Source organism: Neophocaena asiaeorientalis, unplaced genomic scaffold (assembly GCF_003031525.2).
Source record: "Neophocaena asiaeorientalis asiaeorientalis breed wild unplaced genomic scaffold, Neophocaena_asiaeorientalis_V1.1 scaffold33, whole genome shotgun sequence".
NCBI lineage: Eukaryota > Metazoa > Chordata > Mammalia > Artiodactyla > Phocoenidae > Neophocaena > Neophocaena asiaeorientalis.
In genome coordinates, this window is record NW_020171988.1 from 2,422,800 (window position 1) to 2,445,442 (window position 22,643).

At 38.7% G+C, this 22,643-nt stretch overlaps 1 protein-coding gene across 1 annotated transcript in view; it reads left to right on the forward strand.

The window, feature by feature from the left end:
• Window positions 1-11,572: 11,572 nt before the first annotated feature.
• LOC112401623 (collagen alpha-4(VI) chain-like) overlaps window positions 11,573-22,643 on the forward strand; it is a 58,746-nt gene continuing 47,675 nt past the window's right edge. Inside the window, 7 exon segments of the mRNA XM_024747970.1 lie at window positions 11,573-11,608; window positions 11,954-12,007; window positions 12,125-12,160; window positions 18,072-18,134; window positions 19,111-19,173; window positions 20,174-20,236; window positions 22,424-22,474. Coding sequence (XP_024603738.1) covers window positions 11,573-11,608; window positions 11,954-12,007; window positions 12,125-12,160; window positions 18,072-18,134; window positions 19,111-19,173; window positions 20,174-20,236; window positions 22,424-22,474 — 366 coding nt within the window.

Genomic DNA, 22,643 nt, shown 5'->3' on the forward strand with positions numbered 1-22,643 from the left:
AGGCATGGGTAAACTGTTTTACAATAATGGACTCATTTGATCCTTATCACAAGACTATGAGGTAGATGCTATTATTGCTCCCATTTTACAAATGGGGAAACTGAGAAGAGAAGCAACTTGCCCAAGTACGTGATCTGAGATTCAAACCTAGGCTGTCTGTCTCCAAGAATCCTTGCTTTTAACCCCACTGCATTCTGCTGAGGATGGCTGTGAGGTTAGTTAGATAGAAGATAAAGATGACGTGTTCTCTGTTCCAGTTGGAACATCTCATTCAATGTGATTGCCATGTTGTTCTTATTTTTAAATATATGGGGTTTCTTAGAGTCAAAAATTAGAAATAGAATTGGGAGTGGATGATTTCCACAGAGGCCTTTGGAACTAAATCCAAGTCTAGGGGAGGGAAGTCTGGTGTTCTGCTTCTTCTGGGAACTTGTCAAATATTCTCAGGCTGGCCTGATTTTATCAAGCAGATGTGATTCTGAGACACTTGAATATTTCCTCATCTCACAGTGTTTATCAGGTCATCCAATGCTTGTATAAAAATACAAGCAAAATCATCCAGAAATGTTTATGTTCCACCAAATGAATTCAGTGTGTGAAACGGTGGTTCTACCCCATGCCCTATATGATTTTTCCTTTTATAGCCATATCTGGACAACTTTAAACAGACAAAGTCTGAGGTATATACTTCGGGCGTTAACAAAATTCCTCCTGAGTTGGGTCAGCAAGACCATAGTCCTTGCACAATTGAAAAAATATGGCAACATGTCCTTCTTTAGTTTTATAATTGGTCTGGGGAAGGACATAGTTCTGTGTGTGTGTGTTTTTTTAAATCAACTGTATTCAGGTATAATGAATATACAATATGATGCACTCATTTTAACTGTATGAAGACATAATTTTAATTATGAGGTATCTTTCTCTCTCTAGGTACATATCTAAAATGGAGACACAGAAGACATTTTGGGGGATCATCTTCCTTGCAGCTGGTTTTGGCTTCATCAAGTCACAGAGAATTGGTAACGCGTTGGGTTCTTTAAGCCAAAAATGATGATCTTGCCAGGAATAGAGTGGTACTGACAATATTAAAAGAAAATATTACAGGAGTTTCATACTTAACAAAAGGGAAATGATTCTTTGAAGGAGAAGTTAGAATCTGAAAGCTTTTAGTTAATGGTGGGCCCTTGATATTTTTCAAAGCTTAACCTCAAATGACGAAAAATGAATATTAAAAGATGCTATCCTTCTGAATGTGTTACCAAGCTCTCAAATGCTTTTGTAAATGTGGGCCTATTCTATTGACTCTGCATTTCGCTTGTCTTCTTTGGCTGTGCTTTTCTACAGGGCAATTGTTATCACAAGGTGAATAGTTTCCCCGAGTGCTAAGGACACTTCTGCAATTTTTTTTGCAGTCATTTTAACTTTGGGGACTTTTCAAGATGAAATCATCAAAAGAAGATTGTATGAGTAGCCTGAAGCTCCCACTGAGACAATATTGAGTTTTAAATGTTCAGAAGTGTTTACACAGGCTGTTATTTGTTGGGAAAAAACATGAAGTCTCTAAATTTCCCTTCGGCTCTGACTCCTCTCATGTGAACAGAAGCCGTGACAGTGAATCTTCTCCTGCTTCAAACACCTTCTAAAATGACAAAAATCTAGTCGTTCAGAAAGTAACAATGTATGAAAATGTAATATATCTCTCAAGTTGCATGTGATGAAACCATATCTTTGCCTGAAATACATTCTATAGCTGTGAGGTTTCTCCTGATTGGAAAGAACAGGGAAACACTTCCTGGTCTGTGTTTGATCTCTTCTGAAAGAGCTTTCAAGGGGACAAAGCAGGTGGCCATCCCTGGAGCACTCACTGGACCCTCTCCTGTCAAGAGGATTGCATTTGGAGGGCCAAAGGGAAGGGAAGCTTAAAGGGCCTCAAGCTCATTGATTATCATCCTTTTCAATAATCCTGACTTCACTTGGCTTTATGATTGAGATTAGGCCAACTTCCCAGAAGTGGTATTTAGGAATCTAGAAGTGACTGTCCCTTCAGGATATACTGTCCCTGAAGTACAACAACCTTCTCCAGCCCTTTTCCACCTAAACTCTCATGTGGTCTTTGCCTTTCTGTAACATGGGCTTTCAATGTAATCTTCTTTATGGCAGTCCAGGGTATGGGCTAGATGTCAAGGGACCTGGTTTCTAATGCTGGCTCTTTGAACAGATTTACGCATGTTACTTTGCCTTTCTAGGTCTTATTTTCCTTATCTGTGAGATAGGTGAATCGAACTCATTCTATACTTGCACTGTTCAGTACAGTGGGCACTAGACATGTGTGACTATTTAAATTAAAATACATTAAAATTCAGCAAAACTTAAAATTTCATTTCTCTCAGTCACACTAGCTACAGTTCAAGTGCTAAACAGCCTAGTGGCTGCAGTATTGCACTGCATAGTCTTTTTTTTTTTGTTTTGTTTTTGTTTTTGTGGTACTTGGGCCTCTCACTGTTGTGGCCTCTCCCGTTGCAGAGCACAGGCTCTGGACGTGCAGGCTCAGCGGTCATGGCTCATGCGCCCAGCCGCTCTGCAGCATGTGGGATCTTCCCGGACTGGGGCACGAACCCGTGTCCCCTGCATTGGCAGGTGGACTCTCAACCACTGCGCCACCAGGGAAGCCCTGAGCATCTGTTTTAATACAGGCGTGACTGGAACAGAACAGGCATGAGTTCTGTGTCTCAGAACTGGCCTCTATGGGGAGAGACAGACATGAATGAAGTAATCATGGAAATAGATATAAGATTACTGCTGAGATAAGTACATGAAGGTGTGGTAAATGGTAGCGCATTCTGATCCAGCCTGTGCAGTCAAGAAGGCTTCATTGAGGGAGTAAAGATGGGATGAAATAAAGCACGAGTAACAACCAGATTGTGAGGGAGGTCGAAGCAGGAAGAGACCAGCCTTCTCTACTGAGGTCCTGTGGGCATTTTAGAATGTGCTGAGGGTGGACAGGACTTGGGCATTCCAGGGCACACAGGAAATCAAGACATTATCTACACAGACCTCTGTGAGAGGCACACACAAGGTATTCCAGGTTAAGGAAAAGGAAAGGCTTAGAGTTAGAAGAACTCAGAGCTGGTTTGGACAAACAAGGATTCCAATTTAACAGGAGTGGAGGGAGAGCTAAAAAGTATAAAGAATGGGAGTAAAGTCTGGAAGGGCAAGTTGGAGTCAACTTAATGCCACGTTTAAGGGTCTTGTTTTTTCCTACTGAGTAATCAGTTTGCCTAGAAACTACTGAAAGTTTCTAGGCAAGGAAGAACATGTTAAAGCTACGAGTTTGGAAGATTACTGTGGAAGCCAGTGTCTGGATCAGAAAAAGGAGAGACTAGATGTTGAACAAAACATAATAAGAACCATATGCCAGGCTTTGTACTCATCATTTTAATTTATTATTCCATTGACTCCCTATGACAGCCCTATAAGATAAATCTATCAGTTTCACAAATGAGAAAATTGTCTTAAAGAAGTCAAGTAAATTTGCCTTGCTAGCAAATTAAGCAGCAGGATGGGAATTTGGAATTCATGAACTTCCTCTTACCACTATATCAGGCCAGGGAAGAGGTGCGGAGGGGTCTTCAGTAACATTGGGAAGTGGCTTCTTGTGGAGTCCAGAAGTTATCCCATTCCCTGTGTGTCTGAGACCCAGATCTCAGAGGTGGTCCCTACTTCACTGTTTTCAGAGTATGCTGTGTAACCGCCAGAACCATGTACATAACATCCTCTGAGGAGGGTTCCTCTGGTGGGGGGCTCTCTCCAACTCTGTGGCTCTGTAGGACCTAGGACACAAAGATGGTACAATTAACAGCAGATTGTGAGAGAAGCAGCCATTTGCTTATCATGTCATAGTCTCATGGCAAGTTGCTCCACCTCTCTGGTTCCCTGTCTACAGCAGTCAGGAGCCCTGCAAGTATTTTTCTCTTTTTTCTTCTCTTTTTTCATGAGATCTTGCTCTGCTAATGCTGTGCACATCTGTGATGAAGAAAGCCTTCTTCATTTTCTTACATGTGTTTCTGTGTGGGAGCATCAGGAAGTTGTGGAAAGATCCAGGGGTTTGGAGGTAGGGAGACGAGGTCCAACTTCTTCATACACAAATGGGTTAATTCTTGAGTTGTGAGTGTTAAATGAGGTAAGGCACATCTAGAGCCAAGCATATCACAGATTTCCAATAAGAGTATGTTTTTTTCTGTGTCTCATTCTCATCTCTTTGACAACGAATGCTTTAAAGTTCAAGTACTAAATTGCTCTTTTAATTTGAGTCTCACTTCCCCTCTCTCTTTAGGCAATAGGTGATTTTAAAAAGTGACATTTTTTTAAAAATGTGATTTAAGGGCCTGACGGGACCATCCAGAAAACCTGGAGAGCATGGAGAGCTGGGGCTGAGGGGAGAGCCTGTGAGTGGCGGTTGAGGGATTTCTGCTGCTTTAATACAAGGATTGTGAACTGTTTGCATGGGCACAATGGCAGAGAACAACGAATTATTCATTAATGAGGCATCTGTTCAGCCTATCTAAGTATTGCTACAAATAAGAGATTTGAGAGGAAACCCATCTTATAGAACAATTGGGCTCTCAAAGAGTTTGGAATTTTAATTGCATTGGTTATCTGGGATTACTGAGCAGATCCAGAAAATGAAAAGTCACGACTTTGGTACCTTTCTTTTTAAAAAAAATCTGACTTCCTATATTTTCTTTTCCTGTCTTTCCTGTTCATTTGAGCTAAGAAAACTTTTACTTTCTCAGGGGGATCCTGGAATTGATACTTTCATCCAAGGCCCTAAGGGAGAAAAAGGAAGGCGTGGACACCAGGTAAGATGGTCTCTGTTTGCTTGGGGATACTGGTACCCATGGGAGCAGATGCTAGCTGGTGGAGGAGACTTGGGCATTCCAGTTGGATCAACATAGAAAAACAGAGAGCAAACCTGTGGGACTCCGATATCTATGGAAACAGGAACTCTGAATGCTAATCCCCACTTGTATCCTTGCCTAGCATCCATGTCTCTTAGTTTTTTTTTCTGTACAAATCTTATTTCCCACAACATTAGTAATATGTTACTTTACCTTGTTTGTCCTTGGTTTCTTCATCTCCAGAATGAAATTTTCAGATTCAATGATGCCTAAGATCTTTCCAGTATTAAAAGTCTCCAATTTTATTTTATTTTATTTATTTTTAACAACTTTATTGGAGTATAATTGCTTTACAATGGTGTGTTAGTTTCTGCTTTATAAGAAAGTGAATCAGCTCTACATATACATATATCCCCATATCTCTTCCCTCTTGCATCTCCCTCCCTCCCACCCTCCCTATCCCACCCCTCTAGGTGGTCACAAAGCACTGAGCTGACCTTCCTGTACTATGTGGCTGCTTCTCACTAGCTATCTGTTTTACATTTGGTAGTGTATATATGTCCATGCCACTCTCTCACTTCTTCCCAGCTTACCCTTCCCCTTCCCATGTCCTCAGGTTCATTCTCTGTGTCTGCATCTTTATTCCTGTCCTGCCACTAGGTTCTTCAGTACCTTTTTTTTTTTAGATTCCATATATATATGTTAGCATATGGTATTTGTTTTTCTCTTTCTGACTTACTTCACTCTGTATGACAGACTCTAGGTCCATCCACCTCACTACGAATAACTCAATTTTGTTTCTTTTTCTCTAATGATTAGTGATGTTGAGCATCCTTTCATGTGTTTGTTGGCAACCTGTATATCTTCTTTGGAGAAATGTCTCTTTAGTTCTTCTGTCCATTTTGGGATTGGGTTGTTTGTTTTTTTGGTACTGAGCTGCATGAGCTGCTTGTATATTTTGGAGATTAATCATTTGTCAGTTGCTTCGTTTGCAAATATTTTCTGCCATTCTGAGGGTTGTCTTTGCGACTTGTTTATGTTTTCCTTTGCTGTGCAAAAGCTTTTAAGTTTCATTAGGTCCCATTTTTTTTTGTTTTGTTTTTATTTCCATTTCTCTAGGCAGTGGTTCAAAAACGATCTTGCTGTAATTTATGTCATAGAGTGTTCTGCCTATGTTTTCCTCTAAGAGTTTTATAGTGTCTGGCCTTACATTTAGGTCTTTAATCCATTTTGAGTTTATTTTTGTGTACGGTGTTAGGGAATGTTCTAATTTCATTCTTTTACATGTAGCTGTCCAGTTTTTCCAGCACCACTTATTGAAGAGGCTGTCTTTTCTCCATTGTATGTTCTGCCTGCTTAATCAAAAATAAGGTGACCATGTGTGCATGGGTTTATATGCTTAGTAGTGGGATTGCTTTATACGGTCCTAGTTTCCTATCCTGTTCCATTGATCTATATTTCTGTTTTTGTGCCAGTGCCATACTGTCTTGATTACTGTAGCTTTGTAATATAGTCGGAAGACAGGGAGCCTGATTTCTCCAGCTCCGTTTTTCTTTCTCAAGATTGCTTTGGCTGTTCGGGGTCGTTTGTGATTCCATACAAATTGTGAAAATTTTTTTTTCAGTTCTGTGAAAAATGCCATTGGTAGTTTGATAGGGATTGCATTGAATTTGTAGAGTGCTTTTGGTAGTATAGTCATTTTCACAATGTTGATTCTTCCAATCCAAGAACATGGTAAATCTCTCCATCTGTCTGTATCATCTTCAATTTCTTTCATCAGTGTCTTATAGTTTTCTGCATACAGGTCTTTTGCCTCCTTAGGTAGGTTTATTCCTAGGTATTTTATTCTTTTTGTTGCAGTGGTAAATGCGAGTGTTTCCTTAATTTCTGTTTTAGATTTTTCAGCATTAGTGTATACGAATGCAAGAGATTTCTGTGCATTAACTTTGTATCCTGCTACTTTACCAAATTCATTGATTAGTTCTAGTAGTTTTCTGGTGGCATCTTTAGGATTCTCTATATAGTATCATGTCATCTGCAAACAGTGACAGCTTTACTCCTTCTTTTCCAATTTGGATTTCTTTATCTTCTGTGATTGCTGTGCCTAAGACTTCCAAAAGTGTGTTGAATAATAGTCATGAGAGTGGACAAACTTGTCTTGTTCCTGATCTTAAGGGAAGGGGTTTCAGGTTTTCACCATTGAGAATGATGCTGTGGGTTTGTCATATATGGCCTTTATTATGTTAAGGCAAGTTCCCTCCATGCCTACTTTCTGGAGGGTTTTTATCATACATGGGTGTTGAATTTTGTCAAAAACTTTTTCTGCATCTACTGAGATGATCATATGGTTTTTCTACTTCTGTTTGTTAATATGGTGTATCACATTGATTGATTTGCATATATTGAAGAATCCTTGCATTCCTGGGTCAAACCCCACTTGATCATGGTGTATGATCCTTTTAATGTGCTGTTGGATTCTGTTTGCTAGTATATTGTTGAGGATTTTTGCATCTCTGTTCATCAGTGATATTGACCTGTAGTTTTCTTTTTTGTGACATCTTTGTCTGGTTCTGGTATCAGAGTGATGGTGACATCATAGAATGAGTTTGGGAGTGTTCCTCCCTCTTGTATATTTTGGAAGAGTTTGAGCAGGATAGGTGTTGTCTCTTCTCTAAATGTTTGATAGAATTGCCTGTGAAGCCATCTGGTCCTGGGCTTTTTTTGGCTGGAAGATTTTTAATCGCCATCTCAATTTCAGTGCTTGTGATTGGTTTGTTTATATTTTCTATTTCTTCCTGGTTCAGTGTGAGAAGGTTGTGCTTTTCTACGAATTTGTCCATTTCTTCCAGGTTGTCCATTTTAGTGGCATATAGTTGCTTGTAGGATTCTCTCATGATCCTTTGGATTTCTACAGTGTCAGTTGTTACTTTTCCCTTTTCATTTCTAATTCTATTGATTTTCGTCTTCCTTTTTTTCTTGATGAGTCTGACTAATGGTTTATCAATTTTGTTTATCTTCTCGAAGAACCAGCTTTTAGTTTTATTCATCTTTGCTATTGTTTCCTTCATTTCTTTTTTATTTATTCCTGATCTGATCTTTATGATTTCTTTCCTTCTTTTAACTTTGGGGTTTTTTGGTCCTCTTCCTCTAATTGCTTTAGGTGTAATGTTTGGTTGCTTATTTGAGATGTTTCTTGTTTCTTGAGGTAGGATTGTATTGCTATAAACTTCACTCTTAGAACTGCTTTGGCTGCATCCCATAGGTTTGGGGTCCTCGTGTTCTCATTGTCATTTGTTTCTAGGTATTTTTTGGTTTCCTCTTTAATTTCTTCAGTGATCTCTTTGTTATTTAGTAGCGTATTGTTTAACCTCCATGTATTTGTATTTTTTACAGATATTTTCCTGTCATTGATATCTAGTCTCCTAGCATTGTGGTTGGAAAAGATACTTGATATGATTTCAATTTTCTTAAATTTACCAGGGCTTGATTTGTGACCGAACATATGATTTATCCTGGAGAATGTTCCATGAGCACTTGAGAAGAAACTGTATTCTGTTGTTTGGGGATGAAATGTCCTATAAATATCAATTAAATCCATCTCATTTAATGTGTAACTTAAAGCTTGTGTTTCCTTATTTATTTTCATGTTGGATGATCTGTCCATTGGTGAAAGTGGGGTGTTAAAGTTCCCTACTATGATTGTGTTACTGTTGATTTCCCCTTTTATGGCTATTAGCATTTGCCTTATGTATTGAGTTGCTCCTGTGTTGGGTGCATAAATATTTACAATTGTTATATCTTTCTTGGTTGATCCCTTGATCATTATGTAGTGTCCTTCCTTGTCTCTTGTAACATTCTTTATTTTAAAGTCTATTTTGTCTGATATGAGAATTGCTACTCCAGCTTTCTTTTGATTTCCATTTGCATGGAATATCTTTTTCCATCCCCTCACTTTCAGTCTGTATGTTTCCCTAGATCTGAAGAGGGTCTCTTGTAGAAAGCATATATACGGGTCTTGTTTTTGTATCCATGTAGCGAGCATGTGTCTTTTGGTTGGATCATTTAATCCATTTATATTTAAGATAGTTATCGATATGTATGTTCCTTTTACCATTTTCTTAATTGTTTTCTTTTTTTTTGGTAGGTCTTTTACTTCTTTTGTGTTTCCTGCCTAGAGAAGTTCCTTTAGCATTTGTTGCAGAGCTGGTTTGGCGGTTCTGTATTCCCGTAGCTCTTGCTTGTCTGTAAAGTTTTTAATTTCTCCATCGAATGTGAATGAGATCCTTGCTGTGTAGAGTAATCTTGGTTGTAGGTTTTCCCCTTTCATCACTTTATATATGTCATGCCACTCCCTTCTGGCTTGCAGAGTTTCTGCTAAGAAATCAGCTGTTAACCTTATGGAAGTTCCCTCGTATGTTATGTGTCGTTTTTCCCTTGCTGCCTTCAATAATTTTTGTTTGTCTTTAATTTTTGCCTGTTTGATTACTCTGTGTCTCAGTGTGTTTCTCCTTGGGTTTATCCTGTTTGGGACTCTCTGTGCTTCCTGGATTTAGGTGGCTATTTCCTTTTCCACTTTAGGGAAGTTTTGAGCTATAATCTCTTAAAATATTTTCTTGGGTCCTTTTCCTCTCTCTTCTCCTTCTGGGATTCCTATAATGTGAATGTTGTTGTGTTTAATGTTGTCCCAGAGGTCTCTTAAGCTGTCTTCATTTCTTTTCATTCTTTTTTCTTTATTCTGTTCTACACCAGTGAATTCCACCATTCTGTCTTCCAGGTCACTTATTTGTTCTTCTGCCTCAGTTATTCTGCTATTGATTCCTCCTACAATAATTCCTTATTGTATTGTTCATCTCTGTTTGTTCTTTAATTCTTCTAGGTCTTTGTTAAACATGTCTTGCTTCTTCTCAATCTTTGCCTCCATTCTTTTTCTGATGTCCTGGATCATCTTCACTATCATTATTCTCAATTCTTTTTCTGGAAAGTTGCCTATCTCCACTTCATTTAGTTGTTTTTTGGGGTTTTATCTTTTTCCTTTATCTGGTACATAGCCTTCTGCCTTTTCATCTTGTCTACCTTTTTGTGAATGTGGTTTTTTTGTTCCACAGGCTGCAGGATTTTAGTTCTTCTTGCTTCTGCTGTCTGCCCTCTGGTGGATGAGTCTATCTAAGATGCTTGTGCAAGTTTCCTGATGGGAGGGACTAGTGGTGGGTAGAGCTGGTTGTTTCTCTGGTAGGGAGAGTTCAGTAAAACTTTAACCCACTTGTCTGCTGATGGGTGGGGCTGGGTTCCCTCCGTTTTGGCTGTTTGGTCTGAGGTGACCCAACACTGGAGCCTACCCGGACTCTTTAGTGGGGCTAATGGCTGATTCTGGGAGGGCTCATGCCAAGGAGTACTTCCCAGAACTTTTGCTGCCAGTGTCCTTGTCCTCACAGTGAGACACAGCCACCCCCTGTCTCTGCAGGAGACCCTCCAACACTAACAGGTCAATCTGGTTCAGTCTCCCATGGGGTCACTGGTCCTTCTCCTGGGTCCTGATGTGCACACTCCTTTGTGTGTGCCCTCCAAGAGTGGAGTCTGTGTTTCCCACCATCCTGTCGAAGTCCTGCAATCAAATCCTGCTAGCCTTCAAAGTGTGATTCTCTAGGAATTCCTCCTCCCGTTGCCGGACCCCCTGGTTGGGAAGTCTGATGTGGGGCTCAGAACCTTCACTGCAGTGGGTGGACATCTGTGGTATAAGTGTTCTTCAGTTTGTGATTCATGCACCCAGCAGTTATGGGATTTGATTTTATTGTGATTGTGCCCCTCTTACCATCTCATTGTAACCTCTCCTTTGTCTTTGGATGTGGGGTCTGTTTTTTGGTGAGTTCCAGTGTGTTCCTGTCAATGATTGTTCAGCAGTTAATTGTGATTCTGGTGCCCTCACAAGAGGGAGTGAGAACACATCCTTCTACTCAGCCATCTTGAACCAATCTCTGCTCCTAACTTGTTGATGCCAAAGTTCTTCTCCCTGAGAAAGTCAGATGAGGATCCCATGAACTTATTAAAAAATGTCCAATATAGAAAACAATACAGAAAAGTGAGGAGTCATCATTTTGTCTTTCTCCTTGTTTGGGATAAATTATTTTTTCACAAAATCTAGCATACTTGAAAAGAAAGACATGATAGCACAATTTTTTTCTACCATATAAAATTTTGGTAAAAGTAATTTCAATAAGTGTTTCTACCATAATTAAATAACACTTCCCTAGTATTGTGGAATATTCAAATTGCTTCAGAATTTTATCTATTATAAATAACAGTTGGAAGAATGGCTTTGTCCAAAATTTTTTTGTTTCTGTATTTCATATTCTTTCCCAATTTATGTATTCTTATTGAGTTAACATATGACTTCACTGAATAGTTATCTAAAATATTCCTACTTGTCATCCAAGGGGGTTTTCCATTTCTCCTGAAACTTGGACTCATTTTTTTCTCTGGACACCACTCATTTTCTGACCCTAAGTAAGTGAGATGTGTGCAGAGACATTACTTCATGTATGCAGAGACACACTCTTTTGCCTCCTGTTTCCATTTTCCAGCTGTACCCTACATGATGCATTTAGAGAGGGAAGTGCCAGCATTGTTCAAGCATTAAGCATGGCTTGTTGGAGAACACCTATGACTACTGTCCCAGCATGGGGAACCCTGAGGTGTTGTCAGACAATCTTAGGGTAAAGAATGCTTATGACATGGATATTTTAAAACACCAGAATTAAATCCATTTGCTTCTAGAGGAGTGCTGACCAATAGAAGTTTCTGAGATCATGGAAATTTTCTATATCCGTGCTACGCAATATGGTAGCCACAAGCCACATGTGGTTATTGAACACTTGAAATGTACCTACTGTAACTGAGGAAACTAAAATTTTAAATTTAATTTACTTTAGATTAATTTAAACTTAGTAGCCAAATGGGGCTAGTTAGTGGCTTCTGTATGGGGCAGCCCATGACTAGAGAGTCAACTCAGAAGTGTGTAGACATCTAAACTGGTCTTTCCTTTACCTCTTTCTTTCCAGGGAATTTCTAGTATCAATGGACCTCAGGGGGAAATGGGAAATGTTGGCCTTCAGGTAGGTATAGCCACTTGTGGGATGTATTTCATCTGCTTTTGTGGAGGATAGAGGTAGGATGGGGTGAAAACTGGCTTGTTTCCTTCTGTAAGGTCTCTGCTTCCCTTCTCTCCTTAGGGTTCAAGAAGAAGACGAGGTCTGCCAGGGCTGAAGGTCAGTGCTTTCTGAGAAGAGTGGTTTCTTGTTCCACATATATGGCTACTTTATATAAGTTCTCTCATATAAAGCGGAGTGTTGGTTGGGTTGTTGGAGGCTGCATGATCCCTGGGAAATTTCTATGGAGACCTTTTCCATGAAGAAAGAGAAGTCTGTATGGTTCTTCTCTGCTCCCTCTCCAACCTGCTATAATATTTCATTTAGATGGAAAATAAGCTAACATCTTAAAGAATTGCTTTTACCTCTGAAATAATGATTTTTCCATTTAAAGAAGTGGGACTTCCTGTGGGTGCATAAGGGGATCTCATAGTCACTAAATAAAGGTAAAAAATCGAACTTTTACTATTCCCAAAGAAGGAATGGTGTGATTTCAGGGTAGAATGGGATATCTCTGTGGGGGAATCATATTTTACTGAGCATTTACCTAGCACCAGTCACTGCACTAGACCTTTATTTATATGACCTCATGTAAACCTTTCTGCAACCCCAGGAGTTATGAGCATCATTAATTAATTTTTAGGGCTAAGAGAGGAAATAGAGGTTTAGCAAAGTGAAGTTAGTTGTTAGAGGCCACATAGCTTTGGATTCAAATCCAAAGATTAGGAAACTCTTCAAAATTTTTGTACAAAATGAAAGTTAAATTTGTTATGTAGATTCCTTTCTAACATATTCTGGTCATGCTCTGCTGGTATTTTTTTCTAGCATTCTCATGATTTAGAGGTGGAGGAAAATTCAGAGACTGATTTATGTCATTTCTGAGCCTGGGAATGAGTGCATGTGTATGTGGCTTCAAACCAAACATGTTGGAAAGCATAGCTATTGAGAAATCCCAAGTCTCACAAATCCAAACAAGTTCTGTTGACACCAAGTAAAATCTTAATCTGTTTCATAAAATGTTAAGATTGAAATAAATTCTTAAATAGACCAGTTCCTGTGCTTTGAATGCAGTTTTATAGCACTTGTGACATAAATAATGTCTTGAACTATCATTTTAGCCTATTGTTTTTATCCCCCCAAAAGGCAGAAAGAAATAGTCTACGAGTTGACTTGGCTAAGTTTTAGGGAAATTCAGTGACTCTACGCAGTGGAAGGAATTTCCTACTCTTAAATTATTTAATACTTTTGCAATGCTATGTGCAGTTTATCTAAATAGCCATTGACAGTGGGTCCTCTGCTCACCTGGGTCTTGGTTACTTTTGGTTCCCTAAACTGAACTCCATCTCCTGTGTTTTTCCTTTTTATTTAGTTGAAACCAGAGCTGAACCTGTGGTAAATTTAAAGTCAAATTGCACTTGCAAGCGTATAATGAAAAACGTTTCCCTGCCCATTGTTTCCCAGGTCTTCAGGAGCACTTATTTTCATCTCTTGGGGCTGTTCCTTCTGGTATTATTGCCATTTTTCTAAAGAACATACTTAGTTTGCTATTTCTTGGTTTTCAGTTTTAGATGTTTTTCTATTGATTTCTTCCAGTGAGGAATAAAGATTTTTCTTAACCTGTCCATCTCCTCCATATGCTTCCTCCCAACTCATTCTTAAAATACACTTATTTTCTCCACTTTTGTTCAAATCAATTCATTATTCAGATGTTGACTGATAAATAGCAGTTACAGCTATCTAACTGTGATATTCCTTGAGTCACCCTCTCTCCCCATTTGCTTTGTGTTCTGTGTGCCTATTACTAGTTAATCATAAAGCTCTTTGACACAACTGATAACCTCCCAATATACTCAAACATGTGAGGTTTATTTTTCTTAGATTCCTCCTTCCTGGGCCATCTGTCCTCCTCCTCTCATCCAGGCTGATGTCTCTCTGGGCCTCTGCACTGTTGTCTTCTGGGGACAGCTTTGGGAACAGCAACCTCTCATTTTGGGAGCAAAGTGTGTGCACACTGCCATCTTTAATAGAAAGCCTCTCCCATTAATACCTTGTTATCTTGATGAATCCCTATAGTTTTGGCTCTTTTTCAACAATCCCTATAGTTCTTCACTCTTTTTTCTATTCAAGCTTTGATTTTTTAGTAAGAGATAAAATTCATAACTATTTGCAGACTCCAGGGTGAACTGGGTTTATATAACAAGCCAATGGTTTGCTAGTTAACCCAGTGTTGGAGCAGTGATCATATAGACTAGTTTATGTTTTGAGGCTATAACTTGCTAAAGAGCAGCCAGTACTGTTGGAAGAATATAGCTTACAGAGGTGCTGAACTCCAAATTACAGCATTCCTTTGACCTTGGGAAAATATGGCTTGTTATTGTCTATAAAATTAGGTATGTTGGCTTTTGCAAGATGCATAATAAAATGAAAGTCTAACTAATATTTTATTTATGGAAAAGATTGTACTATGGCAAATAAATCAATGCATAGATTGTTTTGGCAATAAGGGAAAATTTTAATGTGTTAATTATGATAAAGTTAAGAATATCATTACCTTTTAAAATGTCCACTAACTCACCACTGTCCTGCAATTATTTTTGTGTGTTTCCTTTACTTGCATAGATAATAAGGGGTTATTATAATGAATACACTATTTTATATCTGATTTTCTGTGTTTCCAAATCTTCCTATTATCACTTTAAAACATTATATCTTACTCTGCTGAAGAAAAATGACTTACTAAACTATTTTTATGTTGAACATTTAGGTATTTCTATTTTTTTAGATGTCATGGTCAGTGATGTAAAGAAAAGCTGTATTACAAGGTTTTTGTTTTGTTCTTGCTTTTGCTTCGCTGACAATTTCCTTAATATAAATGTACAGGCATGGATAAATTAGGAGTTTGGGATTAACATATACACACTACTATATATAAAATAGATAACCAACAAGGACCTACTGTATAGCACAGAGAACTATATTTGATATCTTGTAATAACCTATAAATGAAAAGAACATGAAAAAGAATATAAATATGTGTGTGTATATATATATAAATATAAATGTATATACACCTGAAACTAACACAAGATTGTAAATTAACTATACTTCAATTTTAAAAAAGTTAAAAAAAAATATAGGCATGGAGTTACAATAAAAGAGTCTGACCTTTGCTGTATCGAGCCATATTGTTTTCCGAAGTGTTGCACCATGAATGTCACTAACGTGATGTGCACATTAAATAACATTTCACAACCTGTTTCAAAATTTCTAGCTACATGCTTTTTAAGACTTGATTCACATTTATAAATCTAGATATCAACTCTTAAAGAACAGAATGATTTAACCATAATGATTAATAGAAGTGCTTCTTATTTATCTGAATGGTCTAAAAAACTTAAGAAGCACTAGTATTTGATCCACAAATTGACTAATTATTAGTTTAGGATTTCTTCTTGCAAATCTATGAATAATCAGTAACCTAGTCAACATGTGAGCAACATGAGAAAGAAGGCAGCATCATTCACAGAGTGGGTATTACCCTCAATTTTAGAAAACACATCTCCTCTGTAGAAATGAAGATATTTGAGGGAGAAATTAAATCAGTTACCGGATGAATCAGTTTAACAGCTCACCCCTTGCCTAGAAAACTAGCTTAATGCTGTAAGAATCTGTAGGGTTTTAAAGCCAGTTTTCTGCTATTTCTTTGTGTGCTTTTTGTGCTTTTGTTCCAAAATGTCACAGTTGTCGCTGTGCTCAACATTCTGAGTTTCCTCACATGGGATAAGCATCCTTAACACCAGCAAGCATTTAGCCCATGTCCCTTAAAAGGAGTGGATGCACTTTTAGGAACCAGTTATTATGTAAAACGGGAGTTTGGGTTGTTTAAACAAAGTATTTTTGCTTCCACCACTAGCTTAGATATTGGAAGGAGACTGGGAAAGACAGTAAAAATGTGGTTTTGCATTTTCCTAACCAAATAAGTGGGAACCACACCCCAACCCCCGCAATTTCCTTTCCAACTCTGATCCTAAGGGGGCTGAACGCAGACACGCAGATCTTTTTTGCCTTTCTCTTATGGCTTTCAAGTGACATCTTGCAGGGAAGGTTGCCTTCAATAGGGACACTGAAGGTGCCTAGCGAACTCACTAAGTTTTATTCATTTTGACAGGGTGTGCGTGGAGAATCTGGTGAATGGGGTTACAAAGGAGAACTTGGGTATCCAGGCTCACAGATTGTATCAGGGAACTTATTTTTAGTGCTGAAGACTACTTGTTTGAATTTTTAACTTAAATTATTTGATTGGGATTTAACATGTATCAGAATGGTCTAGGATGCCTCCCTCCCAGGGCATCCCAAAGAAAATTGTATAGCCTCTCTTCTGGGCAGGTTAAACCCTGGTAGCTAATATTTTTTGAGCAATTACTATGTCCTATGTATGACCCTTAGCACTTGTATTAGCTCATTCAATCCTTCAATGGGGAGGTTTTATCATCCCCATTTTACAGGGGAGAAATGGAGTGGGGATGGAGAAGTTAGGTAAATTGGCCAAGCTCACATAGCTTTGTAAGTGATAGACATGGGATTCAAACTCAGGCAGTCTAGTTATAAAATCTATGCTCTTAACTACTGCCTCTGAAGCTGTGTATGCAAATTACTCAAATAGTGTTTAATTCATTAAAATTGTATTCAATTTGGCAGGAAAAATCAGCAAAATGTTTATTGAGTGTCAGGTATATAGAGGGCACTTTGCAAATATGCCTGGGTCATTCATACCATTAAGGCAAGGGTCTTGCCCTGAAGGAGTTCAGTCCAGTGGGGCATTGCAAGCTATTGATAATAACCAGAAATTAAACCTCCAACCAGTTCTTCTGTAATCTTCTAAGCATAACCCAAATATGTCATTCTGTAAACCCTTCTGGAACACTTTCTGCATCTTTATTTTGAAAGCCAAATTGTTTCCAAGGATCCTCAAAAGGAGAACTTTAAAACAAAAGATTTTACTAACACATTGAATCATTCTCCACAATTTTGAAATTCTTATGAGTGTCAGATTGTCATTGAGAAGGTTTCTGCTGTTTTTTCTACTTGACAAAAGTACTAAAGAAAGAAGTGGGTTATCAAGTGTTATTAGAAATTGTACTTATTTTATGATAAGTACATATTTATGATAGAAGATAGTATCTGAATCTAGGGGGAAACAACTGAGAGATATTTTTGGCTTTCCTTTTGATCACTGGCTTAATTCAAATGTGGGCACTCCCCCTGCCCCCCACCGTTGTTGTGTCCTGGACTTCTTTAAGTTCACTTTATTATACAGCTCAATGTAAGGGGAGCAACCATGAGTAAGATAATCCATAAAAACTCCTCTTGATTCTCACCATACCCCACCTGGGGTGTGGGTATGATGGTCTGTTTAAACAGATAATTACAATACCTCACCCAGGAGTATAGAAGCCAGGATCAATGCTTCTAATAGAAAGAATTTCTCAGAAAAGCTGGAGAAAAATTAAAGTGTCAAAAATCGATAAAGTAAAATAGATTGGGGAGAAAATGAACAGCTCCTCAGCAATGTACCCAGTGAGATTAGGCCACTTAGATGTGTTTGGGTTCTTGGTAATATCAGAATGCGAACGCTTGTCCTTAGTCCTTGTGTGGATAAGGGAAAGGTTGATTTTTCAAAGGAGATCAGTATCCCAGCAGCTCCTCTCATTTCCCTTTTAGGATGTAAAATTAGTTGGGTGAATTAAAATATAAAAGCAATTTTCAAACTTTAGTGTTCACCAGCTTCAACTGGAGAGGTGGTTAAAAATATAGATACATCCTGCTTCAGATGGAGGGAGTTTGGAGTGAGTGAGTTGGGGTGCTTCGGAGGGCAGAGGCTGCTTGATTCAAGTGTGTGATACATGGGATAGTGATGGGCCAGAGTACCTTAATTTGTACTTCCATTAACATCCAAGATAATTTTGTGGTTACGTGGAAAATAAATAGCTCTATAAAAATTGGTTGAATTTTAATTTCATCTGTGGACCAGAGACCAAGAGGAAGGCGAGGACCACCAGGAATTTCTTGAGAAAAAGGCTTACTGGGTGCTCAGGTAGGTTTGACAAAGTAACAGCTCAACACAGCTGCTCATTACCAATGGTCAGTTCATAGTCCTGCATGTCCCTGGACAAATAACGTAAAGCTACACTGTTTGTTCTAGGATCTGTGGGTATCAGGAATTTCTAGAAATAGCTAATTCGAGGCAGTAGACATTGATCACCAGCTATGTACCCCTTCTTCTCTAAGTATATTGTTGGAATATAGTGATGAATGAGATTGGTTTGAGCCACAGGGGTGTGTAACACATGCTCATACTTACTTATAGTGAAAGAAAAAAATAGTAGTATCAAAGGGCCACAAATGACTGATTTATTCCTTACAAACATAAAAGGAAGCATTGCTTAAAATTATCCCAGTTTTGTAGAGGAGAAAACTGAGGCTCAAAGGGATCAAATAACTTTTCATCTGGGTAGTAGGTGGCTGAACTGGCCACCAGCTTGGGTCTTTCTAGTGCCTGTTTAGTGCCTCCCTCACTCGCTATCCCATGGTTCATAGAAGGGTCAGATCAGGCTGAGGCAATCAGGTCAGATCAGGCAATCAGGAGTGGCTTCCTACAGAAGGAGCATTTGAGATAGCTTTAAAAACCCAAGCAGCATAATTTAAGCCAGGGATTAGTGTATCTGGAGATTCAGAATGGCCTAAGCCATCTCTCTCTTGGTTGGGAAAAGTCAAGCCACATAACTGATCATATCATTTTCATTCTCATTCGATCATATTTTCTATTTGGAGTGGGTAAAAGTCCAGGCTTTTGTCTTCCCAGTGTCTTAATCAGATGGTATTTTTCCCTCTAGTAGACAGGTAATTCCTCCAATTCTTGGTATGTGGAGGACGTGGCCTCTTGCACAGAACACCTTACTGCCCTACCTCAAACCCCAGCTCAGAGGTTAAATGTGTCTATTATGCATTTTGGAGGATAAAATTAATTGTATCAAACATTAGAGATGATTTGGGTCATGGTCTTATTACAGGGGAATCCTGGGCCTCCAGGGCCAAATGGTTCAAAAGGAAAAGATGGACCAAGAGGAATGAAGGTAAATGTCAGAAAAAACACTCTTCCTAGACTGCAACTTGGAATCTTTTATATGAATATCTCCTTATATGATCATTTCCAACATGAGTGTCTGATGTTCTTGGTAATTATATATATATATATAAATATATATATAAATATATATATTTATAAGTACTCTGAGATAATAGAAATTTAACATGGCTTTTTTTTTTTTTATAAGTACTCTGTGATAATAGACACTTGATATGGCTTTGGATTTTTTTTGGGGGGGGCTGCATTGGGTCTTTGTTGCTGCCCACGGGCTTTCTCTAGCCTGTGCGGGCTTCTCGTTGCAGTGGTTTCTCTTGTTGTGGAGCACGGGCTGTAGGCGCATGGGCTTCAGTAGTTGCAGCATGCGGGCTCAGTATTTGCAGTGCGTGGGCTCAGTATTCGTGGCTGGGAGCTCTAGAGTGCAGGCTCGGTAGTTGTGGCACATGAGCTTAGTTGTTCCACGGCATGTGGGGCCTTCTAGGACCAGGGATCCAACCCGTGTCCCCCACATTGGCAGGTGGATTCTTAACCACTGTGCCACCAGGGAAGTCCCTTGGTGGTGATATTGACTGTCCATTATCTTGGAGCTGGATAGATGCATACAGAGAAGGAAAGATATTTAGACAGACATATAGAAGGATGGATGGTTAGATGGACACATATATTAGTAGACAAAGATACATCAATAGATAAACATATAGACTCAGCACAAATATAGATCCATACACTTACACCTAGAAAAAGCCATAGTAATATAAAATTCTTTAACTCGTGCTGCATACCTGGTTTGTTAATTTTCAGTACCAAAATCTTCACTATATTTGTTAGTTACCTGTATTTAACAAAGTCTAGAGGAAGATACTGACCTTAGACTGTAGGATGATGCCAAGAGGACTTGAAAGGAGTATAAAACCTTTAAGGAAAATGACATAAAATTGCATGAACTCATAGCAGAAAATTAATTTAATTTTTACCTTTTATTTTAAAAGGGAGAGCTTGGTGATGCAGGAGAAAGAGGACCGCCGGGTCTACAAGGACCAAGGGGGAAACCTGTAAGTCTAGTTTGTAAGTCTAGTTTGGACTCCTAATCAAATTTCTTTTTATTTGTTCCACACAAAATTCTAACATTCTTGATGAATATTTGGGGTCACAAATATGATATGATCATCAGTAGAGCTGTTGTGAATCTACATAGTTCAGAGACTCCCAAACTTCTTATATCAATAAAGAATCCAAAGGTGTCTCAGGATTTATTTTGCCTTCTGACATGTTGTTGAAGAGGGAAGTTCCAAAGAGACTCTTCTGTTTGACAAAGATATTTTACAAGCATTTGAGTCTTTAGGAATACAGAGATGTTCAATTAAACTTTTCTTTTCCAAAAAAATAAGTAAGACAGCCAATCAGAGTTGCAAACTTTTAAGGGTCTGTGTTTGATTACTCAGAGCACAACAATAATCTTTGGAGACCAGGGATGATCTGCAGGGCTGTGCAGTTTTACCTTAGTCATCACTCTGAACATGAGAGCAAGTTAGTTATTTCATGACTATTTTCAATTCATTACCTCACTGGAATTAGCTTTATAATACAGAGTAATGCTGTCTTTCCAACTCATGTTTCTGAGATTTCTTTCATCAACAGTAGGAAGGACCTGCAGCTGTTTTGCCCTCCGCACTGAACTTGCAGCTATTAGCAAGGAGAGGAAACAAAAACAGGACTAAGAAGCTTAAATGCGGAAAGGGAAAAAAAAATAGTATTACTATCAAATGCATCTACACTCAAATCAGATGATGAAGTTAACACTGTTTAGCTTTAAAATATCTTGACTTAAAATAATGCAAAGCTTGTGCCTGCTGACCTCTCCCTGGGACAGAAAAAGCCGGGAAGCAATGCCTTTCTTGAAGGTATCACATCAGAGGGGGAATCTCCAAAATATACAGTTTGGGCCTCTGGAGTTGAAGATGCTGGAGGCCCTGCATGTCCTTAAGCAGAGGGAAGCTGGTGTAACAGCAATTGAACCTCATTTGTATCCTTTTTCCCCCTTAGTAATTTATTTCTGGCATTTTTTTTTTACCTTCCTTTTTATTTTCTAATATTTCAAACTTTCCTCCTTAGGTCATAGCCATGATTCTTGTGGCTTAAAATTAAAAAAAAAAACAAAAAACTTTTCCTCAGTTGATCTACTTGATTTAGGCACAGTCTTTGTCCATTCAGCAAAGAACAACTAAAAGGTTCTGAATTCACTCTTTATTACAGGATGCTCACTGTCTATATGTACAGATGCTAAGATCCCAGTAGCATCGTCCACATTTTCATAGCGACCATCATCATCAACACCATGTCAAATTCCACCACCACCACCTCCAACAACATCACCATCACCATGACCACTACTACCATGAATCACCACCCCTCTACCACTACCGTCACCACCACCATTGCACTCCTCTGCCAACATCACCGATACTCCAGCCACCACCAGCAGCAGAATAATGGCCACTTATCAAGTAATTTCTCTGTGCCTGGCATCATGCTAAGTGCTTTCCATGCACAATTCCACTTAATCTTTCCAAAAGCCATGCTTTGTAGATGATATTATTATCACCATTTAAAAGATGAGGAGGCTGAAGCTTATAGAGGCTGAGTAACCTGACCAAGGTCACTCATAGAACCAGTGCTGGAAGTGGCATAAAAATTCAAGTCTGTCTGGGTTTATATCATATGCACGACATTGCCTCTATCCCAGTCTTCTCCCCACCTCCCAGACTTCTCTTTATCCTTAGAGGTTTAGGAATTCTGGAACTTCTTCCATTGTTATTTTATCCACAAAGAAAGCAAGGTTAGCCCAGGGGGAACTTTGTACAGTGACTTGGCTTCCTACAACCAAGGTAGCATCTTGCTGAGGTCAGAATCTTGCTGAAAAGAGGGTTAAAAATTAACACACACACACACACACACACACACACACACACACACAAACTTATCTCATAGTCTTATAAAGTTTTATCTCATAGTCTTTAAAAATTTTAAACCCTTATCCCCTCCTTAGCCTATGAAGGTAATCTAGTGTTTATCCTGTAAAGGTAGGGTAAACCTCCACCAAGCCCCTCCAACCTGCCACCAAGCTCCTTCTGCTTTCTCCACCTCCTTGCACCTGCTGATTTGTCCAAGAGTTCGGATAATATTATTGACCAAGTGTTGATGTGGATGACTCTACAATTCATTGTGTATCATTTTCTTAGGGTCTTTCTGGTCCAGATGGATATGGACGTCCAGGAAGAAAAGGAACAAAGGTGAGGGTTACCTTACAGATTTTTCTCAACTAAAGACTGTAGTTTTTATTTTATTTCACTAGAATAAGTGTTATTACCCAAGTGGTATGCCAGGAATGATTTCTACATGTTGTTTATGACATATTGTAGCTGCCAGAGTTTCAGCTTTAAAAAACAAAAGCTGGGTTTG